The sequence below is a fragment of the Bos taurus genome, chromosome 7, assembly GCF_002263795.3.
Source record: "Bos taurus isolate L1 Dominette 01449 registration number 42190680 breed Hereford chromosome 7, ARS-UCD2.0, whole genome shotgun sequence".
Classification (NCBI taxonomy): Eukaryota; Metazoa; Chordata; class Mammalia; order Artiodactyla; family Bovidae; genus Bos; species Bos taurus.
In genome coordinates, this window is record NC_037334.1 from 4,183,863 (window position 1) to 4,208,600 (window position 24,738).

At 49.8% G+C, this 24,738-nt stretch overlaps 1 protein-coding gene across 13 annotated transcripts in view; it reads left to right on the plus strand.

The window, feature by feature from the left end:
- The first annotated feature begins 44 nt into the window (after positions 1-44).
- Positions 45-24,738, plus strand: part of SUGP2 (SURP and G-patch domain containing 2) — a 29,358-nt gene continuing 4,664 nt past the window's right edge. For 4 of the 13 annotated variants that reach the window (XR_009495132.1, XM_002688523.7, XM_024994736.2 and 1 more), the window contains exons 1-8: positions 326-405; positions 1,816-1,944; positions 5,653-7,257; positions 9,714-9,885; positions 14,521-15,008; positions 16,038-16,149; positions 20,197-20,723; positions 22,918-22,979. Coding sequence is in view for 12 of the 13 variants with exons in the window: in XM_002688523.7 (XP_002688569.2) it covers positions 375-405; positions 1,816-1,944; positions 5,653-7,257; positions 9,714-9,885; positions 14,521-15,008; positions 16,038-16,149; positions 20,197-20,723; positions 22,918-22,979 (3,126 nt within the window). In the remaining variant the exon portion in view is untranslated. Of the gene's footprint in view, positions 134-325; positions 863-890; positions 1,056-1,815; positions 1,945-5,652; positions 7,258-9,713; positions 9,886-14,520; positions 15,009-16,037; positions 16,150-20,196; positions 20,724-22,917; positions 22,980-24,738 lie in introns of those variants that run through there. The other 9 variants (XM_010806541.4, XM_024994739.2, XM_024994740.2 and 6 more) reach the window with 7 other exon arrangements.

Here is a 24,738-nt window from a genome sequence, read left to right on the forward strand (position 1 = left end):
GGTCTCCGGCTGCGCCGCCCCCTGGTCCCTTTCGGCCGCCGTACGTGCGCAGGCGCGCTGGCGAGGGCGCGCCTCGGCCTCTGTCAGCCCTGTGAACCGCTCCCGGGGTGACCAAGAGTGACCGCGAGTACAGGTAAAGCTGAGAGAGCCAACAGGTTTGCGGCGACGGCGTCTCTGTCGCCTTTTTCCTGTCGCTTCCCGTCGCCGCCCGTCCAGGGAGAGAAATTTTTTGCCTCGAGAGTGTCTGCCTTGAAGGTTGGGCAGTGCGCCTGCGCGAGAGGCTTTGGCGGCGGCCGCCTGCGCCTGTGCCTTGAGGCTCGGCCGCGGCCTGCGCCTGCGCGGCGCGGCGCTGCGGAGACCGTTGGCTTATTTGCATGTCCCCGCCTCGCGCGGTGGCGGCGGCGGGTGAGGAGCCTGAGGCGGTGGCGGGGGCGGCTCCGCGCGCGGTGGGCTCGGGGTGAGGCCCGGGCCCAGGCGTTGTCGGCGGGTGGGCCCGGAGGTTGGGGGTTTGGGCTCGATCCCGGGAACCCCGGGTCTCCACGATGGCGCAGCGGGCTCGGCCCTCGGACTGCGCGGCGGACGCATCGCGGCCGGGTCGGCCTGGGGGGCGATCTGCGGCCTTCGAGGCCCGGCGCCCCCTTTTCTTTGACCTCAAAGGCCGGGAGGAGGCGGGCCGTGCCTGAATGGGTTCATTTGTTCGTTCATTCATTCAGCCTGAGCCGGGAGCGGCCCCTCTGGTGGGGTGATAACGGCGGCGGGGCGCCGACTCCGCCTCTTTAGACATTTTTTTAACTGGTTCGGTCCCCACAGCAACCCCTACCAAGAGCTGCCGGTTTAGATGGGGAAGCGGAGGCACGGAGAGGTTAGATCACTTGAATTGATCCTGGACCACCTGGCCGGGACACCCTGCCCTTCTATAGCAGAGAACAAGGGGGCCAGGGAAAAGGCCTGAAGGATAGGGAAAGGGGGTAATGGTCATAAGAAATGACTGTCAGGCAGGGGCAGGCTTGGGTTTTGAGGTTGGAGGCTTCTAGATGGAAGGAATATCTTGCTGGGTAAGCCACCACTGGATTTCTCAATATAGCTTCTCAGTCTTTTTCTAATCAGTCTTCAGGGCTTTGTCCCCGCAACCAATGCCCTGTTTCCCAGGTTCCAGCCCAGGCTGGTTGACCTTGAATGGGTCACTTAGCCTGAACCTCCCTTCTGCACTTCTGTGTAATTTCATTCATAAGAGGCCCCACTTGTTTATTGGGTTGTTGCAAGAAGTGTTGTGGGAGTCCCTCGCTTTCAACAGGAGCCGGCACAGAGTAAGCTCCGTCAGTGGGTCATTGTCACTAGTCAGGGATTTCTCCCTTCACTTGCTGAGATGCCTCTGTCAGACGGGAAGTTAGCTCTCAGAGCGTCTTCGCCATGTCTGTGAAATAGGAAAATGGAAATGGGAAAAATCATGTCTTTCCTAAACATTGTAAAGGTTTAAGCTCCTGTCGTGTGTGTTGCTTCATACAGTCTTTCAGCAGCCCCGGGAGACAGAGCTGCTTTTACAGCGCTTCTTTTAAGGGATTCTGAGAAAATGGCCTCAGAGAAGCAAAATAGATTGTCCAAGATCAACAGTATTGTCTTACTCTTTCTTAGCCAACACACACCTGTGAGGTTATGTGGGCAGAGGTCCCGTTAAAATAAACCGGCCTTCTTCTGAAGTGCCATGCCAGATTATGGATCACTGCTTGGTTACTCTGAGGATTAAGTGGAATAGATCAGGCTTTGTGGGCATTAGTTGTCACTCTTAGTGTCTTTTTCCCCCTCTTTTCATTACAGGTCAGAGAAACATGGCAGCAAGGAGAATTGCACAGGAGACTTTTGATGCTGTATTGCAGGAAAAAGCTAACCGATATATGGACCCCAGTGGTGAGGCTGTAGGTGAAACTCTTCAGTTTAAAGCCCAAGGTAAATTAAAGTACGTGGTTTTGGGGGGAGTGAGGTGGGTGGGTGGAGCATGTATTTAGAATTGGGGCCCAACCTGCAACTCCTCAGATTTTACCTTCTTAAGTGGAGATAAAATTTTCTCTTGGTCCACCTGTTAAGTCATTATGTAGAAGGAGGTATTGTCATTATCCAGAGCTTCTCCCCAGGCACCCTGCCCCAGCTAAAGAAGGGTTCTTAAATAAATTGCCTGACTCCATGCCCACTATCACTACCCAGGTTTGAGCTCTTATCAGGTCTTACCTGGATTATTGCAGTAATCTCCTCGTGAAATGTCTTTCAGTTCCTGGCTTCATTCCCTCAAATCTTCTCTCCCCACAGATCTGTTAATGCTAACTTTGCGGGACCAAGGCCAAGCTTAGGCTCCTGGGGCTCCCTATTTTGGTTTTACATCCTCAGATAAGTGCAGGAGCAGCCAAGTAACTGGTATGCAAGACAGGAGGGCCTTGGAGCCTTGTGGAGCTGCTGAATGTAGGCCCTGCCTGAAAACGTTCCTTTTGCAAAGTTTTGAAGCATCCTGTCAGCAGGATAATAAATGGTCCTAGTGTAAATGGCAGGACAACCTGGAGGCCCCACCCCACAGTGCATGAGGCTCTTAGCTCTCATCCTCTGCCTTAGGCCTGTTGTTTCACCGATACTGTGTGCCTGTCTGTGTTGTGAATCCCTCGTCTCAGCTCTGTGTGATGAACTCCCTCAGTAAGACCTGGTGCACAGGTGTCTTCCCGCAGGAGGCCCTGGTAGGCCTGGATTGATTTACACTGTGTACTGGGTCCCCGCTGTGGGCTGGCCTCCTCCAGGCCTCCTTTGGCCTGTACTGTGTGCTGCTGCACCAGCCCTTGAGCCAGGCTTGCTGTAGAGAAGGCTTCCTCAGTGTTGGCTGGATGAGTCTGAGTGCTTGGGGTGGGGATAACTTATTATGTGCTTGGACCCAGAGAAACTGAGGCTTGGAAGCTGTCTCCAAAGTCTGAGTTTTCAAAAATGGTATAAGCAGCAGACAAAACCTTTCCTGTTACAAAAGATTGGAAGGATTAAGTAGTTAAGAACAGAATGTCGGGACTTCCCTGGCCATCCAGTGGTTAAGACTCCACTCTCCTAAGGCAGGGTTTGATCCCTGGTTGGGGAACTGAGATCCCACATGCCACACTGTGGGGCCAAAGAAAAGAATAGGATGTAAAAAGCCTCTTTGCTGCTTCCTTATTCCTCGGAAGTAACTGTATCTATGGTGGTTTGTGCAGCCTTTAATTCTTTTAGCCATATATGAATCCTGAATACTTCATGTGTTTTTACATATAAAAACACGTATGTGTGTGTACATATGTACATACGTGTATGTGTGTACGTAAAAACACATGTATGTATATCTATGTCTGTATGTATATATATGTGTGTGTGTATATATATATATATATATTTGGAGATTTCAATTGGTTTATCTTGTCTAGAGACTCAAACACTAACACATATCTTAAGTTACCTCAAGAAAGGTTGGGGGAGGGGGGAGACTGTGAACCCAGTAGGACACTAGATGGTTCTGGAACCATCTCTGTGTCATAGAGCTGCATTGGTCAGCCTTTCTCTGTCTGCTGCATTTTTCTGAGGCCTTGTAAACTAGGTCCTATTGGGCAGAATCCAGCCACCGCTCTTCCTCTAATGCTCCCACCGTAACCAGGCCATCGGAAACCATCAGTATCTGGATCATCTTGGTGGACTCCTTGCTGGAACTTCCACTCTTGTCCCTTGCAGTCTGTTCCCCACACAGCAGCCAGTGAGGTCATCCTTTTGCTCCAACCCCCCCATGGCTTTCTGTCTCATTCATAGTAAACTCTGGAGTCCTGTCAAGGGCCTGGCTTGATCTGGTTTGCACCCACTTCTGTTTGCATCTCCTATCATAGTAGTTCACCAGTTTTGCTGCACATTAGAATCCTTTGGGGGCTGTTTAAAAGCCCTAATGCCCAGGTCACATCTCATCCTGGTTAATTAAGTCAGGATGCCCCGGGCCTTCAGTGTGCAGGAGAATCTAGGTGCTGCACCGCTTTGTCCCTCCTTCCCTCTCCATTGTCACCACATTTGTCCTGTACTCATCTCAGGGCTTAGTCCTCACACTCCCTCTACCTGGTAGGCTTTCCCCATAACTGCACATTCTGACCCCTCACGCCAGGCCTCTGCTACTCAGATACATTGTTGTTAGAGCTGCCCACCTGACCAGCCTGTTTAAAAATGGCTTTCCCTCTTCACATTCCCGCCAGTTTGGCATTTTCTTACACCTGAAGAATTTTTTGTTTATTATTTGGCTTCCTCAACTGAAAAGTCCAGGAAAGTAGGGACTTTGCTGTGTCTTCCCTGCTATAACTTCAGGGCCTAGATCAGTGCCCATATACAGTAGGTGCTTAGTAAGTACTTGTTGGACAGATAAACTTGGATTTATTCAAAGCTCTTGTTTCCTGTGGCCTGTTGACCCGTCACTACTTACTGGCATCTTTCTCTCTCTTTTACGATTGACTTTTTGACTAGGCAATAGATTCTGGTTCAGAAAGTAAGAAAGGTACTCTGTACAGATGTCCCCCTGAGGCCCTCTGTCCCTGTGTGCCTGTAGTTCTCTTCTGGTTTTGACTTCTTACAGTTTCTTTCTTCTTTTTGGCTGCCATGCTGCATATGGAATTTCAGTTTCCTGACCAGGGACTTAACCCAGGTTCTTGGCGGTGAAAGCGTGGAGTCCTAACCACTGGACCGCCAGGGAATTCCCCTTTCAGTTTCTTTATGCGTGAGTGAACACATGCAAACATAGTTTGCTATTTTTCTCATTTCTGCACGGTGGAGGACAAAAGCACGCACTGTTCAGTTTCCACTGTGGTTTCTGCTGCCATGGCCTGTTTAACTTCTGCCTTCCCTCTTGTTTGCTCAGTCTCTCTTCAGGTATTGGTTGGCTTAACGACCCTTTCTGGGGGAGCCTGTCAGCCGCCTTTGGATCAGGTGCTCAGCTAAGGTCCGGCCAGCAGTGGTGGGTGCAGTGTCAGATGTAGCTCCCGCCTCAGTGGCACTGTGGGCCGAAGTTCCTCAGGGGAAGCAGGGGAGGCAGGCAGCCTCTAGAAAACCTGTCTGCTGTGTGATAGAAGTAGAAATACACAAGCGTTCTGGTCACAGTAAAGAAGACCAGGTTATTTGGGAGCCAAATGCCCATCCCTGAGTCTAAAAGAAGGCTTGTAAAACAGAAAGTGAAGTGAAAGTGAAAGTTCCTAGTTGTGTCCAACTCTGCCACCCCATGGAACTCTCCAGGCCAGAATACTGAAGTGGGTAGCTGTTCCTTCTCCAGGGGATCTTCCCAACCCAGGGATCAAACCCAGATCTCCTGCATTGCAGGCAGATTCTTTGCCAGCTGAGCCACCAGGGAAGCCTTGTAAAACAGAGGTAGGGCAAAGGATCTGGATGAGTGAGCAGCACTGCTGCCTAGCCTCCATGGACTGTCGTCAGGCCAGATAGGCCCAGTACTCAGAGCTCTTCTGTTTGCATAAGTAGAAACCTAGGTTTTTAAGTGAAACCACACATATTTTCCATGTGAGTTTCTAAAATGCACTCTGACTGGGAAAGCACCCTGCTGGTGGTCTGCAGATCACCCACTTGCAGCCTCTGGTCTGACACGTACCTTTGTGTTTCTTTTTGGATTGTTTATTTCAGATCTTCTAAGGACAGTCCCAAGAGCCAGAGCAGATATGTTTGATGACATTCACAGTGACAGCAGGTACACTCTGGGTACATCTGTAACTCATCCTCGAGACACTGGGAGAGAAGGCCTGAGAGGTGATATATTTCCAGGACCTTCCTTCAGGTCAAACAACCCTTCTGTAAGTGAAGACAGCTACTTTCGCAAAGAATGTGGTCGGGATCTGGAATTTTCCCACCCTAACTCCCGAGACCAGGTCTTTGGCCACCGGAAACTGGGACATTTCCGTTCTCAGGACTGGAAATTTGCACTCCATGGCTCTTGGGAACAAGACTTTGCCCACTCAGTTTCTCAAGAATCCTCTTGGTCACAGGAGTATAGTTTTGGCCCTTCTGCATTACTGGGGAACTTTGGCTCCTCCAGGCTGATTGAGAAAGAGTGCTTGGAGAAAGAGAGTCATGATTATGACGGGGACCGTCCAGGGGAGGCAGACTCTGTGCTCAGGGGCAGCAGCCAAGCCCAGGGCAGAGGCCGAGGCCTAAACCTTGCCGACCAGGAGGGTGCTGTCTTGGGAAAGGGGGAGACTCAAGGCCTGCTCACTTCTAAGGTGGGGGTTGGGAAACTTGTCATGCTGAGAAATGTGAGCACGAAAAAGGTACCCACTATGAGTCGTATCACTCCCAAAACTCAGGGCACTAACCAAATCCAGAAAACCACCTCAAGTCCTGATGTGACCCTGGCGACCAACCCAGGGACAGAAGTCCAGTTCCCTACCCGGAAAGTCCCTCTGGGGCTTGATCTGAAGGATGTCCGGCTTCCCAGGAGAAAGATGAGCTTCGACATCATAGATAAGTCAGATGTCTTCTCGAGATTTGGGATAGAAATAATAAAGTGGGCAGGATTCCACACCATAAAAGATGATGTTAAATTTTCCCAACTTTTCCAGACTCTCTTTGAACTTGAAACAGAAACCTGTGCTAAAATGCTTGCCTCATTCAAATGCTCCTTAAAACCAGAGCACAGAGATTTTTGCTTTTTTACTATCAAATTTTTAAAGCACTCCGCTTTGAAAACACCCAGAGTTGATAATGAGTTTTTAAACATGCTTTTAGACAAAGGTGCTGTGAAGACCAAAAATTGCTTTTTTGAAATCATAAAGCCCTTTGATAAATACATAATGAGACTACAAGACCGGCTGCTGAAGAGTGTCACGCCCCTGCTCATGGCCTGCAATGCCTACGAGCTGAGTGTGAAGATGAAGACCCTCACTAACCCCCTGGACTTGGCTATTGCCCTGGAGACCACCAATTCTCTCTGCCGGAAGTCTTTAGCTCTTCTGGGACAGACATTCTCCTTGGCCTCTTCCTTCCGGCAAGAGAAAATCCTGGAAGCTGTTGGCCTCCAAGATATAGCTCCATCTCCTGCCGCATTTCCAAACTTCGAGGACTCTACTCTGTTTGGGAGAGAGTACATCGATCACCTGAAGGCCTGGCTGGTCAGCAGTGGGTGTCCACTCCAGGTGAAGAAAACTGAATCCGAGCCGACCCGAGATGAGGAGAAAGCTGTTCCTTCTACAAAACCTGAAATTCAGGCCCAGGCGCTGAGTGGTCTGAGTGATGGTAAGGACAGCAGCGGCAGTTTCTGTTTGTTGTGATTTGTTTGCTTTTTTATAATGTCTCTCACTTTCTGATATTTTTACATAGAAGTTCTTTAGCCAGTTGGAAACAAATCAGAATTTTAGGAGAAAACTCACAGTGACTGCCACTCATTCATACGTGCCTGCCACTCATTCTTTAAGTATTGCTTTATTATCTGGGTTGTTTGTATCATCTTACAGCCAAGGTTAAGAAGCCTTGTTCCAAAAGTATCCCTTCTCTGCCCCGCCCCTCCAACCCCAGCCCCGAGTTATTACTTGAAAGTAAATACAGGCCACAGTCTCCAAGGATCCCCCAGGCTTCCGAGGGAAAGAAATCACAAACCCAGCCCCTCCTGTGCTGGGATTAAGGGGATATAGGAGAGGCCCCAGCCCAGCATGGGGAGTCAAGAAGGTTATTTCTGAACTGTTCTGAGGGCTAGGTGGTGGAGGCACCTTTTCACCTGCTCACTTTTCTAGACTAGCTAGAGGTTGAGAGATCACTTCAGTATACCTGGTAACCTGCAGTTAACGAGTTGGCTTACTGGGGAGGGGAAAGACAAAGAAGAAGGTAATAGAAATAGAAGTGACTGGCTGTGTAGTGTCCCTTTCCCTCCCCCTGCACTCCCAGGATGGATGTTTTCACAGCCCAGAAAGCCCAGAAGTCATGAGCACACATAGTGGCCGTTGAGGAAGTCCCTTTTTCCTCTGATACAGTTCTTGGCTCTCATTGCTCCAGTCAAGTTGGTAAGTTGCATTTGTCCCTGAATCTCCTCAAGTCTTCACCCTTGTGGAGCCCTGACTGCCACGGGCACTGGGCAGGTCCCTCTAGGGCTGGGCAGCCACACCTACTGCCAGAGAGGGAGCCTTGCAGAAGTGAGCTCAGGGCTGAAGTGGGAACTCTTCCTCACATCCCCTGAGATAGTGGGGTGGAAAGTCTGTGTAACAGTGATACTGAGAGGAACGAAAAAGTCCCCCACAACCTAAAGTTGCCCGCGACCACCCCCTGGTTGTGCTGCTGTGCACGCGTGCCTGGAGCTGCCATCTTGCTGTACTGAGAACACTGCAGTCTGCTCCTCTACAGGATTATCAAGGGCTCTTTGCTGTGTTTCTGCAGCATTTGCTGCATCTCCCTTGATGTTGGAGTCATAGTGCCTTTTATTAAAGGCTTCTGAGCCTGAGCAGAGCTGGGTCCCTGTGAAATTGGCATCTGCCAAGCGTTGGCTCCTTGTCTGGTCATCAGGTAGATGGCGCCAGTTCCACATCTTATGGGGCACAGGCTGCCACTACTTCCATTACTGTTAGAAATGCTGGGGTGATATCTTTGGTTGAATTTCTTGCTGCTTACTATTATTTTCATTAAAAAAAAAAATGTGAATCCTGCTTGAAAGGAGATATCCACAGAAAGATTGCTGGGCCAAAGGTAAGATCCACTTTCTGGCCCTTACCTGTGGTCATCTTCTCTAGAGTTGGTTGCAGTGATGCATGAATTTCATTGTCTTTGAAAGCCTCTGACTTTGAAGCTCTTACTGTTTTTGTAAAATCATGTAAAACTAGCAGTTCTATAAAGTGAGAGCCAACAACAAAAAAAGAAAGTAATTTCAGAGGGGAAATGAAATGACAGTTGAAGGATTGACGTGTTCTGTGTTAAGAACTCACACTAATGTTGAGAATGTCGATACCATGCCACAACAAACTGGAAAACCTCTCCAGATCAGGGCTGATTTTTATTGAATGAATGAACAGATAGACCATCTGCGCTATTAAAACTAGCAAATATCAAAGGAACTTCACACTTAAAAAAATGTTTTTTTTCAACCATTCAACAGATGCTTTCTGTGAACACCTATCTTGGAAGTATTGACGTTTTTTAATATTAACTTTTTTAATTGGACAATTTTTCTGTGTGAGCTTATATGTTTTCTGATTATACATCACATGTGTTTATTTTTTATAGATAAAACACACAGAAAAGTGAAATCCCTGCTAAATCTACCACCCATAGATAACCTTTGTTAACTTTCTGGTATATTCCTGTCTAATCTTTTTTTCTGTGTGTCTATTTATTTGTACCTCTTCTTCTTTCTTCATATTGCAAATTACAGTTTAGATATACTTTTTACATTATTTTATACCTAGCTACATTTTATATCTTTCTCTTTTCTCCTTAATATTGTGAACAAGTTAAGCTGTATGCAAAAAGTGATAAAGAGTTGCTACATACTATTTCCTTCTATAGAATATTGCTCTGTACAGTCACTAAGTTTGCGACTGTTTCTCTCCTATTGATTATGCTACTATAGCCTTTGAGAGGATATTTTGTATATTGGTTTGTAGAATAACAGGCCCTTTCCCTCTTCAATGCTGGTCTCTTGTGAAGGAGGATTTCAGTTGCTGGTGCCTGCTTAGGCTCCATCTTAGGCTCTATCCCGATCTTCCCAGGCCCCATGTGGTCCCGTGTGTTTCTCAGAGAAGACCCTCTGTGTGTTCCAGAGGTCCCCCAGCGAGCAGATCACAAGGTGGTGGACATCATTGACCAGCTGGTCGCACGCGTCATTGGAGGCAGCCTGTCTCCCAAAGAGAGAGCTCTTCTCCAGGAGGACCCTGCTTACTGGTAGGTCTCTAAATGGTGCTCTTCTGAATCCCTCCTGTAAAGTACAGGGCAGTGTTTCTGTTGCTCTGATGGTGTCCAGAGAAGAAAGTGAAGTGTTTATTTTGAGCTGTGGTGTGTGTCAGTAGGAAGAGTATGAGGGTGGGTCAGGTTCCTATGGGTTCAGACTCCTTGTCTGTGCTGATTTGAGGATGAGGTGAGAGACACGTGCAAAGAATGAGTGTAAGATGAGGCATACGTCACGGCAGTTGTTTGTGACTTATTGCTACTCTCTGTTCAACTGTCTTCCCTTTGTCTTATTGCCTCTTCGCTTGAATAGAACAATTTTTTAAAATTAAAGTTTCTGCCATAAATATTAATACAGCATTTGCTTATTAGAAAAGGAGAAGAAGAATAGAAAGTTGGGCGAAGCCACCTGTGCTCTTACTGGCACTCACTGGCATCTGGGAGTATTTGTTAGCAGTCTTTCTGCTCATTGGAGGCTCTCTGGTTTCTCACGCAGTTGTAATTATGCTGTGATATACCCAACTCCTTTTACACAGGAAAGTGCTCATGTTTCCTGCTTTTTGAAGACATTTCAGATGGCTGTGTTTACTGGTCTGAAAAATAGATGATCAGTTTATTTAGCCATTCCTCTCTGTTGGATTTTTAGATTTTTTGTTTTTTAAATAACATGCCCTTCCCTTATTTTTTAAATTTTAAAAAATTATGTATTTACTTGACTGAGTCAAGTCTTAGTTGCGTCCTGTGGGGTCTTTGAGGCGCGTGGACTCCAGTTGTGGCATATAGGCTCAGTAGTTGTGTGTGGGCTTAGTTCTCTGCGGCATGTGGGATCTTCGTTCTCCAACCAACTATTGAACCTGTGCCCCCTGTATAGCACGGTAGATTCATTTTTTTTAATTTATTTATTTTTGGCTACACTGGGTGTCTATTGCTGTGTGCAGGCCTTCTCTAGTCGTGGTGAGCGGGGATGGCCCTTCGTTGCAGGGCTCGGGTTTTCCATTGGTGTGACTTCCGTTGCAGAGCATGGGCTCTCGGTGCATGGGCTTCAGCAGTTGCAGTATGTGGGCTCAGGAGGTGTGGCCCATAGGCCTAATGCCGCATGGCATGTGGAATCTTTCCCAACCAGGGATCAAACCCGTGTCTGCTGCATTCGTAGGTGGATTTGGACCAGCAGGGAAATCCCTGAATTTTCTGTTCTTGCTGTTGTAATTATTAAAGATGCTTGAAAGGTAAAAATTTCTGTGTAACGGTGCCAGAGCTTTGGTGGTAACCAGTATGATTGCCGGGAGGAGAGTTAGAAATTGTTATGTTTTTATTTTGACAGGATTCTTGAATTCACCGAGGTCATGTTCATATGTTGAATAAGGCATATAACTTAAAAGTTAAAAAAAAACCCAATAGCCTAATTGCCCCAGTATCACTTATTGAATGCTTTTCATTTAGCAAATCTTTTGCTTTTTGTGCACTTGGTACCGTTCTAAGCACTTTACTGATTGAAGTACTAGCTGGCCAAACCCTCATAAACAACCTCTTGAAGTAGATATGTTGTCATCTTTACAGACAGACAGAAAACTTGAGGCTTAAAGAGGCCTCTTGCCTGGAGGATACACAGCTAGTAACAGACAGAGCTGAGAGTCACACTCAGGCGCTGTGGTCTCAGCCAGTGCTTATGCTGAAGGAAGGAGGCTGGGTAGCCTCAGACTGATGGATGAAAGCAGGGACCAGTTCCTCTGGGTAGGATGTCATGTAGACCTGAGAGACCCGGGCAGCTTCCAGGGGATTGTCGAGGTCACTGGGCTGGAGGGAAGGGGGACTCTGAGAGGACTGGGAGCATGTGTCCCTGCCTCGTGACCGCTGCACACTCCCCACAGGCTCCCGGTCACTGACAGCCGGGGGTGGTGGACAGAATCAGAGCCAGGCTTGGGGGTATGTGTGGTGGTGGTGGGCGGGCCTGCAAATCAAAAGTAAGCATGTATTTGAGGAAAATTGGCATCATGAAAGAGAATCACCAAACTCAACAGATCTGACACCTAAGACAAGAGTTACTGTAAGAAAAAGAAGATTGTCTAAAAATACATATGTGATTAATAGTCTTAGATGGGCAATAGTATATTATATCTATGAAATAGGAACTGCTTATTATGGAAAATAGCCAGTTGAGGATCTTGGAATTGAAGAATGTGATTGTTGAAATAATCTCAGTGGTTGGCTGATAGAAACAACCTGAATGAGGAGCAGATTAGGGAGCTGACTCAGAGATTTGATCACCTGTGAACTCCTTCAGAGTTACCCAGAGCCTGTAAGAAGAAAGAGTGTGCAAAGAAACAGTGTTAAAAAAAAAAAAAGCAAACTTAGGTTTAAATTCTTAAGTCAAAGTGGTATTTGTATGTGATTTACCAAAAAAATCAATGTTATAACAAAAGGCAAAATGTTTCTGCCATGGTCCATTCTCATGCCAGTTCCACTCTTTTTTTTTTTTTTTTTGGCCATGCCAGTGCAGCCTGTGGGATCATTCCCCAACCAGGAATCAAACCCATGCCCCTCCTACAGTAGATGATTGGAGTCTTAACCACTGGTCTGCCAGAGACGTCCCTGAGTTTGCTCCTTAGAGACAGTCACTTTTAGTTCTTTAAGCTACTTTTAACAGTTAACTGTTATATCCCTAGAGATGACACACCGATGCTGCTCTTTTTTTTTTTTTTTTTTAAATGTCTGAGCTGTGCGTCTTGTGAGATATTAATTCCCCAACCAGGGATTGAACCCAGGTCCTGGCAGTGAAAGCACCAAGTCCAAACCACTGGCCCACCAGGGAATTTCCCAAAGCATTTTCTTCATAACGAAAAGTATATAATTCAAGCCTCACGGCAACATGGTGAAATAACTTATCGTTATCACGCATCCCATCTTATAGATGGAGAAACTGAGGCACAGAAAGACTCAGTAAATCTCACAGCTAGTGAGTGACTGCACTGGGATTTGAACCTGGCAGGCTAGCTCAGGAGTACACTGTGCTTTTGATGTTATTCTCCACTAGAGCTGGGGGAAGTGGGCTTGTGACTGATGTGTTGAACCTGCACTTGGCATTAGACTCAACCTCAGAAAAGGGACTCCTGTGGTGGGGATCTGGTCACCTGGCATTTACTCCACTTTCTGCCGTGAATGGGGGCTGCATTTGACTTGAGAGCTGGCGCATCCCTGTTGGTCCGCCTTCCCTCCTGTGGGAACCTAGGCTGGTCAGGGTGCAGTCTTACAGGATGCTGCTGCCGCCCGGCAGAGTGTCTCGGGCAGCAGGGGAGCCAGCACAGCCTGTTCCCCCAGATCCAGCCAGACCTTGACTGTGTAGTGAGCGTCGGCAGGAGCTCCATACAGAGCCGCCCGCCAGGGACACGCCACATCACACAGAGCTGCCAGCATCCTGCTGTGCACTGCCACCTCATGGCCAGTCTGGCAATGGGGAACCTTATCTAATATGTGGTCTCAATAGCAGACAGTCCAAAAGCCTCGTGAAATACTGCCATACTCACCAGACGCTACTTACTCTTTAACACAAACTGAAGTTGAATGTTCACAAAAACCATGGTATGAATGAGGTCATGGGGAAAGTCACAGACCATCCCAGGAAAGGAAAATCATGTTGGCCACATTGTGCCATGCATAAAGCAACAGCCTAAATAAAACTGGCTTCTAATAACTTTCCGTATGAAAGAGAATTAGAGTTGAAATTAGAAACTCTTCAGAAGGAAGTAGCAGGTTGGGGGAAGAAGGTACAACCTTGCATGTGTTTATCAGAAATGAAGAGTGAAGATAACCATTCAATTCATGAGGCAAAGAAAAAACGGTGAAACCATTCAATTCATGAGGCAAAGAAAAAACGGTGAAAAAAGCCCAGACTAGGAAGGAAGGGTTAATAGAGATGAAAGAAAGTGCTAATGAAATGGGCTGCAAAGTAAATAATGTGAAAGACCCCTCCATTCCCCTTTCTCACCCACTTCTTAGAGCAAATTCTTATGTTTACTTTTGATTCTTTCAACCTGTGTGAAAAACAAATATGCGTGGGTGTTATGTACACAAAGGCAGTTTCATAGGGGATGTTTCAGTGTTGGATTTCTGTAGCTTGCTCTCCATGGGCTGCATCACGGATCTCTTTCTGTGCTAGTACATGTAATGTCAGTACGTGTAACTCAGACTCCTCTTTTCTGTACTCTTCTTCTGACTCTGGCACATGATTTCACATCAATGGCATGCTGTCCTTAATGATGTAATTAAAAGGTCGCTGAGTGTCCACCATTTGAAGGGTTTCACCTCCTGAAAGCAGTGTCTGGGAGCAATCCCTGCCATTCCCTGGCAGCAGAGGGCTTCCATGTGAGGCCGCCAGGAGCTGTGAGCTCCTTCACGGTGCTAAAATCGAGCAGGAATCAACCAGTGCTCCATCAAAGCTCCTAATCACCCTGTGGTCACTCTGAGCAGGACACATGGCCGGGGCCCAGCGCTGCGTCCTTGGTAGAGCTGGGCAGAGCCTCTCCATCAGCAAGGAGGCCACCAAGTAGAAAGGGTTTGCAGAAGTGTATTTACAGCAGCAATTTGGTTGTGCTGGTATGTTCACAAATGTTCTGCTGTTCCTGTTTTGTTACATAGGTTTTTGTCTGATGACAGTAGTCTGGAGTATAAGTATTACAAGCTGAAGCTGGCAGAAATGCAGCGGATGAGCCAGACCTTGCCAGGAGCAGATCAGAAGCCAACGGCAGCAGAGTGTGCGGTCCGGGCTATGCTGTACGCCCGGGCGGTCCGGAGCCTCAAGAGGAGGCTCCTACCAGGGCGGCGGCGGGGGCATCTTCGAGCTCAAGGGCTCCGGGGCTGGAAAGTGAGGAGAGCCACCACTGGGACCCAGACCCTACTCTCCTCAGGCACCAGGCTGAAACACCATGGCCGGCAGGCTCCAGGCTCCCTGCAGGGCAAGTCGCCCCAGCCAGACAGGAGTGATGCTGCCAAGGACTGCCCCCCAGAGCTGGCCGGACCCTCACCTCGGGACCCCAGCCCTGAAGCCTCAGGCCCATCCCCCAAGCCAGGAGGCTTGGATGTCTCCGAAGCCCCTCAGACCTCTTCTCCCTGCCCATCTATTGATGGTGAGTGCTCACCCCTGTCTCTGTCCTCTGGGCCCCAGCCCTAGCTCTGATCCATCTCCAGGGGTCTCTGCAGAGGCAGGCAGCTTTCGTGGGCTGGGTGGGGCGGGGCCGGGCAGCAAACGGCAGCAAAGGGACCCGGCCCGGATGACACACGCTGAGGCACGCTTCTCTTGCCTCCCCAGGGGGCTGGCCCTCGAGTCCTGCTGCCCCCTCCTCTCCTGAGCGTGGATCCAGGAAGCGTGGATCCAGCATGCGTGCATGCGTGCATGCGTGCCGCCTGCCGAGTCTGTGCTTCCCCACACAGTTCACCTTCTGGCCAGCAGGGTGTGCCACGTGCCCATGCTTGGGGCGTTGAGCTCCTTGATCCAATTCTCTGTATTCTTGCCCCTTGTGCTTCTCATAGGGCTGCCCTGGTTCTCGTTCTATTTCCTCTTCCCTGCTAAGCTCTCTCGTTTCCTTCTTTAGAGTGACTTGCAGTTTCTTCTGTTTCTGCCAAGCATTGCCTTCACCTTCCACAACAGGGCTGCCCTATGGCCAGTGCTTCCCCTCAGCACTAGATGGGAATGTAGAGGGAAAAACATTTTTCTAGTTATTGCTATGTAACAGAAAGCATCGAGTATTGTTCCAAGTCGGCTAGGCTGGGCCTGCTAGCTGCAGGCAGTGGCCAGTAGTCAGGGACTGTCTGTTGGCTGAGGAGATGGAGCTTATGGGCTACATGCCTGTCGCCCCCCAGCAGTAAGCCTGATGGTTGGATTGGGTATCCAGGAGACGCAGAGGAGGTGCTTGAGGCGCCTCAGGCCCAGGCTCCACGTTTCTGTCACATTCTCAGTCAGAACGAGTCCCAGGGCCAGCCCCAGTTCAAGGGGAGAAAGGAGAGCCCACCTCTGCCCGACAGAGCGGCAGAGGCATGTGGCAAAGGGTAAGACCACAGTGACGGGCCGTCATTGTAATCAGTCTCCACAACCCCATGATGTTCACGTGGAAATTGGCAGCTCAGAACCAGTACATGACAGTTGCTTTATTTTGTAGTTGATACGAAGACAATGGAGACTGCAGAGAAACTGGCCAAATTTGTTGCTCAGGTGGGACCAGAGATTGAACAGTTCAGCATAGAAAACAGCATTGACAACCCTGACCTTTGGTACGTACCCATCACACCCCTTTGATTTATGGTCACCTCATGAGTGGTCCTGAGAGCCCATAGAGGGTCGCCTCCAGGATAGATTATGACTTCTCTTCCACTGAGCTCAGGGCTTTTCAGGAGAAGCATCTGTCTGGGGTTGTTGGAGACCTGCCCTCGTCTGGGGCGTCAGGAAAAGCCACCCCCAGAGGGAAGTTTAAGCTGGATCCAAAGGCTCAGTGGGGGGTGTTGGTCAGGGGAAGGGGGAGAGAACGCCCTGGCAGAAGGACGTGAAGGTTCCCCAGAACCTTTGCAGAGGCAGAGAGGAGAGTGTGTGCTCGCCCGTGAGCCTGATAAGGAGGGCACCATCCCTGCTGGTGCTGGCAGCTCTGGGCGGGGTGAGAGTGTGCTGCTCGTGTAGCATGGTGATGGAGTTTGGTCCCGGTGTAAGCAGCAAGCACTCCCACGTAGTAGCGGCTTGGCACCCTTGTGCATTCTTAAGTGGGGTAAATGTTCAACATTCCATAGCCCAGAGGCCAGAGAGCCCGCTCTTCTGCGGGGCGCCAATTCTCCTGAAGGGGAGGCCGCCTGAGGGCCGTGTGTTCTCAGTACTGATCCTTAACGTGGCTGAGCTCGCTTGGAGTGGGTGGGATTCCCATGCTGTCTGGATTGCATCCTATAGCCAGCTAGGGCTTCTGGACCCTTGCCCTGTTCCCAACGTGCTGGAGAGTTGTGCCTTTACTTAAGGATACGGTTAAAAATTTTACGTTTCCTGGAACATTTCTGGGAGTCAGTGCGTCTAAGCTCTTATAGCAGATTTGGACGTTGAGTAGGTCTCCTGCACTGGGTACCTCTTGCTTCCTGTGAGACTCAGACCAGCCACATGGAGCATTGGTGGCCTTGCAGGTACTCAGCCTAGTACTGCCTTTTACAGGCCTTGGGGCTGCTGGGCCTGACAGGTCTTAGAGCTGGGCTGCCACTGCATGCAGGACCTCACACTGGCAGGGCCAGGCAAAGGGGACAACTCAGTGAAGGGCAGGTGGGAGCATTGCAGCAGTTTTCTTTTTTCTCCCAATGCAGAAAGAGAACTCTGCATTGTCCTGCTTACTTGGCACTGGCAGGGCTTGGTGTCATTCCTCAGTCTCTGTGGCAGCCTTTTCTGAGCAGTGTTCCTCAGAAGATGCTGTCTGCTTTGTGCCCTGCAGAGAGAGCTGGAAAACTCCAGCAGCCTCAGTGGGGTGATGCATTCTCGCCCCCAGTGCTCGTAGGATAGTTGAAAATGACTGCATCCAACACCCACCTATCTAGTAGGAGGCGAGATGACTGTGTTTCTTCCCTTAGAAGAGTCACACCTGTAATGTGTTCAGTGGTTGCTTCAGTTAATTCATTTTGTGTTTGTGGTTATGTCCTCATTTTGACACAGTCAAGTTCATTTGTTTCTGCTGAGAATCTGTTTGGAGGTTTTTTTTCTTATCCTTTTTAATTTAATTTTTAAAGTAAGTACAGAATTTGTATGGCTCTAAAGTAAAAATTACAAGAGGTAGACTCAGAGAAGTCTCATTCCCCCCATCCATCAATAATAAGAAGCCATTTTCATTTATCTATAGCATGTGTGTGTGTATTTCTCTCTCAGTTCTTCCAGCACACATAGGTTTCTGTATGTAACAGGGGCTTTTGTCCCATGCCATTTCCCTTCACAACATGTCCAGAGGTCCCTCCGCTTGTCCCACCTGTGTCCTCGCTCTCCAGTCTGTTGTGTTGCCCTCCCCATGCAGCCACATCTCACCTGGCTCCCAGTGTGCTTGAGTTATGGGTCAGCTTAAGAATACAATTAAGAGGGCTGCCCTGGCGGCCCAGGGGCTTGGGAGTGTGCCTGCCAGCACAGGGGACACAGGTGCAGTGCCTGGCCCCGGAAGATTCCGCATCCCCTGCACCGAAGCCACTGGAACCCAAGCACCCCAGAGCCTGTGCTCCGAAGCAAGAGAGGCCACCGATGAGAAGCCCACCCATCTCGGAAGAGTAGCCCCTGCTTGACGCAGCTAGAGAAGCCTGCACACAGCAACAAAGACCCAGCACAACAAAAATAAATAAATAAGTCTTGGAAAGAAAGGAGTACAATTAAGAGAGCTGCATGGGCTGGACTTGCAAAGGGATCAGCCTGCCTTTGGCAGGAATTTTATCGCATCCTTCCTTGGAAAAGAAGAAACAATAAAAGAAACAGCTTGTTCAAAGTCCAAATTCTTACTTCATGGATGTAAAAAGTCCAGGTAGCTACAGGATTACTGGCGCTTTGCATAAGTGGTTCCGTGGTGGTGTGTCAGCCCACAGGAGGAAAGACCAGATTCCTAGAAGGGTGTTCATTTGGAAAAGCAGCACTGGTGATCCACACAGCCTCCTGAGCTTGTGTTCTCTCACAGGAAGCCTTATCAGTTCAGTAATGCCAGTTCATCTGCCTAGATTAACTAATTACGCTTCATTTTGTAAGGTATACAACTCGCTCTCCTATTTTGATGTCAGTTTTTCAATAAAGTTTTGATTATGGGTGAAAAAAATACAATTAAAAATATTTCCTATAGCATAGAACCAATTTAAATATTTTTCTAAAAAGCTGCCTAGTTGTCCCAACACCATTTGTTGAAAAGGTTATTCTTTTTCCACCTTCATCAGATACTGTGTTTCTGGTCTTTCTCTTGATCTGTCTGTCCATAGACCAGTATCATACTGTTTTAGCTGTAGAGGCTTTACACACCTTGTAATATGCGATGAAGCTGGGCCTCTTACTGACCTTGTTCCGGGGGTGCTCCTAGATATTCTTGCATACTTAGGTTTCTGCATGCATACCTGGTGGCTCAGCCAGTAAAGAATCTGCGTGCAGTGCTGGAGACCTGAGTTTGATCCCTGAGTCAGGAAGATCCTCTGGAGAGGGAAATGGCGGCCCACTCCAGGATTCTTGTTTGGAGAATCCTGTGGACAGAGGCGGAGAAGGCGATAGCACCCCACTCCAGTACTCTTGCCTGGAAAATCCCATGGACGGAGGAGCCTGGTGGGCTGCAGTCCATGGGGTCACGAAGAGTCAGACACGACTGAGCGACTTCACTTTCATTTTTCACTTTCATGCATTGGAGAAGGAAATGGCAACCCACTCCAGAGTTCTTGCCTGGAGAATCCCAGGGATGGTGGAGCCTGGTGGGCTGCCGTCTATGCGGTCGCACAGAGTCGGACACGACTGAAGCGACTTAGCAGCAGCAGCAGCATGGACAGAGGAGCCTGGCAAGCTATAGTCTATGGAGTCACAAAGAGTTGGACACGACTGAGAGATTAACCCTTCACTTCATGAACTTAAGAATCACGTTCATATCCAGAAAAAAAAAATGATGCTTTTACTTTTATACATTAATATTTAGTTAGGGAAGAATTGACTCCTTTATGAGGCTGAGTTGTCCTTTCCAAGAACAAGGGCTGTCTTTCCTTTGGCCCAAGTATATTATGTGTGTTTTTGGTTTCTCAGCACCAGCCACACCTCCAAGCTATGACTAAGGCCGTTGAACTCTGAGGTGCAGAGAGGCCTTGTTGCCCCCGTACTCACACAGCTTTGTTGCGGGACGTGAGGCAGGAGGTGCTGTGCTTGGCACACCTTTCTCCGTCTCATGGCTGGAGGGCGGGAGGAACAGAGAGTCACAGCACACGCAGGCCTAGAGTGGCCGGTGACATAATTAGAGATGAGGTGAGGCCCAGGCCAGATCTCCTGGGGGTGCTGTTAGAGCTCGTTCCAGCGTGTTCCCTGACCATCCCTGCGTACCTTGTTCCTCCAGCTCCCTCCCCAGGAAAGCAGTTAGGCCTCTTCTGGCTCCTTTGTTAAATTACTAATACTCCTCAAACTTCCTATCTCATTGTAAGGCTGACCGTCAAGAAAGAAAGGCCGACTTTCTACCACAGCTGGTAGAAAGAGGTCGTGTATCTGCTGCTTTATGCCACCCGCAGTTCTTTCGGGTCCATTTGGACAGTTTCAGCAAATAGGAGAGTGTAGAGAACCCTCTGGTTAACCAGTGTATCTCATCTTTATCCTAGGTTTCTACACGACCAAAATAGTTCAGCTTTCAAATTCTATCGAAAGAAGGTATTTGAACTGTGCCCATCAATCTGCTTTACGTCATCTCCACTGACCCTCCATGCCAGTGAGAGTGCCGATTCTCAGGAGAGCCCCCTGGAGCCCATGGAAGGGGAAGGAGAGTTTGAGGACGAGCCCTCTCAGCACGAGGCTGAGCTGGAGAGCCCAGAGGTGATGCCTGAGGAGGAGGAGGAGGAGGAGGAGGACGAAGAGGACGAAGAGGAGGACGAGGAAGGGGGTGAGGAAGCCTCCCCTCCTGGAGGGGTCTCCAGGCCGGCAGAAGGGTCCAAGTCTGAGGGCTCGGAGGGCAGCCCCCCAGCTGATGGCCTCCTGAGCGAGGTGGCCGAGGACAGCCCGGCTGGCGGGCCTGCCCTGTCCCAGGCCTCCTCAGGGGCCTGCTTCCCCCGGAAGAGGATCAGCAGCAAGTCACTGAAGGTCGGCATGATCCCAGCTCCCAAGAGGCTGTGTCTCATCCAGGAGCCCAAGGGTGAGTGCCTGGGTATTCGTCCAGTGGCCTCAGTGCATCTTCTGTTTAATACCTGAGGAGGAATGATGCTCAGCTGGGGGCCATGGGAAATTGTGGAGACGTGGCCTCTTTTGAGGAATTTACCTGATCCCCCCAGCCCAAGTTTAGCTGCAAGATGACTGCTGGCCCCTGTCACCCCTTCTGCCTCTGATCACTCCAGCTGACCTTTGAGAATCCCCCTAGGACCAGCACACCCCGGGGCTCTTTGCTGTTGTATTTTATTTAACCCAGAATAGTACTGTTGGTTTTGCACACAGTCTAAAATGTTTATGAGAAACTGACGTTTGCAGCTGGTCCAGAGATGGCACTCTAAGGAGATGCTGCCTTTGGCTTCTAGCGCCGCACATGTTGCTTGTTATTTTCCGTTATTGCTCAGCTTCCAACAGGGGAATCCTGGCTGTGGAAGGAACAGCCCTGGGTCATCTTGGCTGCTGCCTGTGATCTAGAGGGGTGCCCGGCTTTCTGAGCACTGCCCCCCCACCCTGCTGCAGGCCCCAGGGTAGTGATACCTGCTTGATGATGTTGAGGCAGGGGCCATGGAGCAGTCTGGGGCATCAGTTAGTGAGACCTGTGGAGTCCACGCTCTGCCGGCCTTGGCCGTGGAAGGCCATCTCCTGCTCGTCTATAGGGAGGGTCAAGGTTCTTAAGGTACAGTTTACCAGCAATAAACACGCACCCTTTTCAAGTGGATAGTTGATGGAGTTTTGGCAAAGGTGTACAGGCGTGTGCCCCCAGCACTGCTGAGCTGGAGCTTCTTCCAGAAGTGTCTCTCTGCCCCTCCACAGTCTCCTACCTGGCCCCAGCAACCACTGACCATTTTCTGGCCTCGTGGTTTGCCTTTTTTGGACTGTCCGTAGGTAAATCACATCATGTGCCGCTTTTGGTGGGCTCCCTGCTGCCCACCCAGGTCTCCACACAGCCAGGCCTGGGCCGTGTTTGATTTGTGGGGCTGATCCTTTGATGCTTGTGTGGGAGGAGGTGGTTTTGGTGAACAGTGCTCCACTGTGTGTAGAATCTATGTGTTCTAAGTTACTGAGAACATCATATTCACACCCAACTGTATCAGTCTAGTTTCTCCTGCTAACAGTTCTCATGGTTTCTGTTTAGAAACAGTGTTGCAATCGATTGCTAACTCTCTACTAGGCTCTTCTGTCCTTCAGAACTTACCAGAGGGCGGTAGCACATCAGAATACTTGTTATGATGGCCTTCATGGGGGAAAAGTGAGATTTTTTCCCTTTTAGAAGCTCTCAGTTATTTGATAGGGTGGTTGATGAGATAGTACCAGACCTGCTAGTCTCTCTTTTGTCAAATATAATAATAATAATAATAATATGATCTAGTGCTCTGTATGGAGAAGGAGATGGCACCCCACTCCAGTACTCTTGCCTGGAAAATCCCATGGACGAAGGAGCCTGGTGGGCTGCAGTCCATGGAGTCGGGAAGAGTCGGACACAACTGAGCGACTTCACTTTCACTTTTCACTTTCATGGATTGAGAAGGAAATGGCAACCCACTCCAGTGTTCTTGCTTGGAGAATCCCAGGGACGGGGGAGCCTGGTGGGCTGCCGTCTATGGGGTCGCAGAGAGTCGGACACGACTGAAGCGACTTAGCAGCAGCAGCAGCAGTGGTGCCTAGAAGGTCCCATGGGCGGAGGAGCCTGGTGGGCTGCAGTCCATGGGGTCGCACAGAGTCGGACACGACTGAAGTGACTTAGCAGCAGCAGCAGCAACAGCAGCAGTGCTCTGTATAAGAAGTGTGATTGTTTTTACTGGAAAGTTCTGTGTGGACTTTAGTTCTTTATCTGTGGAACACTTGCAGAGACATGAAGAGGGCGCAGTGTCACAAATCAGTTATTTGTTGAAGCAAAATGCCTTCCTCCAGTCATGGAAAGCAGTGCATATGTTGGGTCCGTCATCATAAACGTGGCAGTCACACTTGCGGAGACTCTCCCACAGCAAGGCAGCACTCAGCTGAGCTTCTGTGTTCGTTTCTGTGCTCTGTGGCCAATTGGCTGGCCCCGCAGTACAGCTCCTAGTCTCCTCTGTCGGCAGAAGGGCTGTTAGCCAAAGCTGCAGCATGCTTGTCTTCTAAGTGTCAGTAATCTGGGGAAAGGACCTGTGTATTTGTATATATACATTTCTTTTGTCTTCCAGTTCACGAACCAGTTCGAATTGCCTATGACAGGCCTCGGGGTCGCCCCGTGTCCAAGAAGAAGGTGAGCACGGCTGAGAGTCCTCAAGTGTGACATAGAGCTTGCCCTAGTTCTCAAGGGTACAGGCTGCAGGCTGTACTCACTCTGCAGGCCAAGTGTCAACATGCAAAGAACAACATAGAGCCTTATCTCTCTTAAAACTGTTCGGCATTGCCCAGAGCACAGGATGGAGTAATTAGTCTGTTTAAGGGATGGGTAAGGCCTGATGTGTGCAGTGGATCGGCGAGATGAACAAGATGACGTCTCAGCCATTGAGAGCTTCAGATTTAGTAGACTATAATTGTGGTTAAAAGAATGCGCTGCTTTGCTGGTAAGCTGAGCATGTGTGCGCATGCGTATGCATGTGTGAGCGTGTGTGTGTACGCGCATGCGTGTGCAAATGTTCATTAATGAACCGGCACCAACCCCCTGGGCTCTCTCTTCCATCTGCCCACCCAGAGGCAGCCGTGAACAGGGCTGTCAGCAGCAGAAATGTGCAGAACTGAGCATGGTGGGTGAGGAAGGAGCAAGGTGGGAGGCCTGATAGAAGCCCCAGGGCAGACACAGGTCAGCAGCGAGCCCTTTGTGCCTAGCGCGGAGCGGTGGGGGTGGGGCGCTGAGGCAGTGGAGGTGGCGGCAGCCAGGTCACGTGGGGTCTGTAGGTGGGTGTCAGCACTGTGCCCCTTCTTTGGGAGAGGCGTCAGGGGGCCACACCACAGTGGGGATTTGGGTAGAAGACATGGCCGTTATAACTACTGTGTGGAAAGCAGCCTGTGGGCTAGCGGACCAGGCAGAGCTGAGGCCCAGGCAGGGTGAAGTGGAGTTGGTGGGACTTACTGATGGACTGGATGTGGACCAGAGAAAGCCAAGAAGAGTCCAGGGTGACTCTGGGGTTGTCGGCCTGGACAGTTAAGGGAACAGGGCTGCTGTTGACTGAAATGGGGCGCCCCTCTGGGGGGTGGGTCATTGGAAGGAGACGAGAGTGAACCTCAGGCAGGTGAGGCTGGCCCACGTCACCTGGGACACGTGGGGACATCACAGGTCCTAGCAGTCCAGGAGGTGTCTCTGCAGGCGTCCAGGGGTGAGGAGAGCCCGTGTGGTGGCTCAGACTGTTGTGAGTGCATCGCGCCAGTCTCAGCAGACAGACAAAGCGTCAGTGTGACCTCAGTTACAGCTGGGAGCAGGAACCTTCCTGTGCCCGAAGCGTGTGTTTTTAACAGGTGTGTTGGGTTTTAAGCTGAGCCAGCACCCAGGTACCCGTCTGGTGAGGCACAGCCTGGTGAGAAGGCAGCCGTTTCAGGCTCAGCCTGGCCATCTAATCTTGGCATGAGGTTCTGTTTGTACATCTGTAAAGCGGGACAGTTGCATCTACCTTGCAGGTAGGAGATCCGCAAGGATTAAAGGAAATGGTGTTAACCAGTGTGCAGCCAGCTGGTACCCTGCCACCGTGGGTCTCTCTGTGGTGTGACTGCTGACAGGGCGGAGGTCTCCTCGTAGCTCTTCGTGTACTCTGCAGCCTGGCCTCGGGTGCATGGCTCTGCTCTAGCCCCCAGGAGACCGGGCAGGCTGATTCTTAGACACAGTTGAAAACTCACCAAGACGTGTCCAGCTGAGTGGACCCCTGTTCCTCTTGTTGCTTCCACTTTCACAGCTTTCCTGAAGCGGGGTGCAAGCCTGCCCCTGGGGGACCTGTGGCCAAGCTTTCCTGCCCCTTCCCCACCCTTTTCCCACCCACACTGGAACCCTCCCTGCTGTTCCTCGCTGCCTTGATCCAGACAAAGGA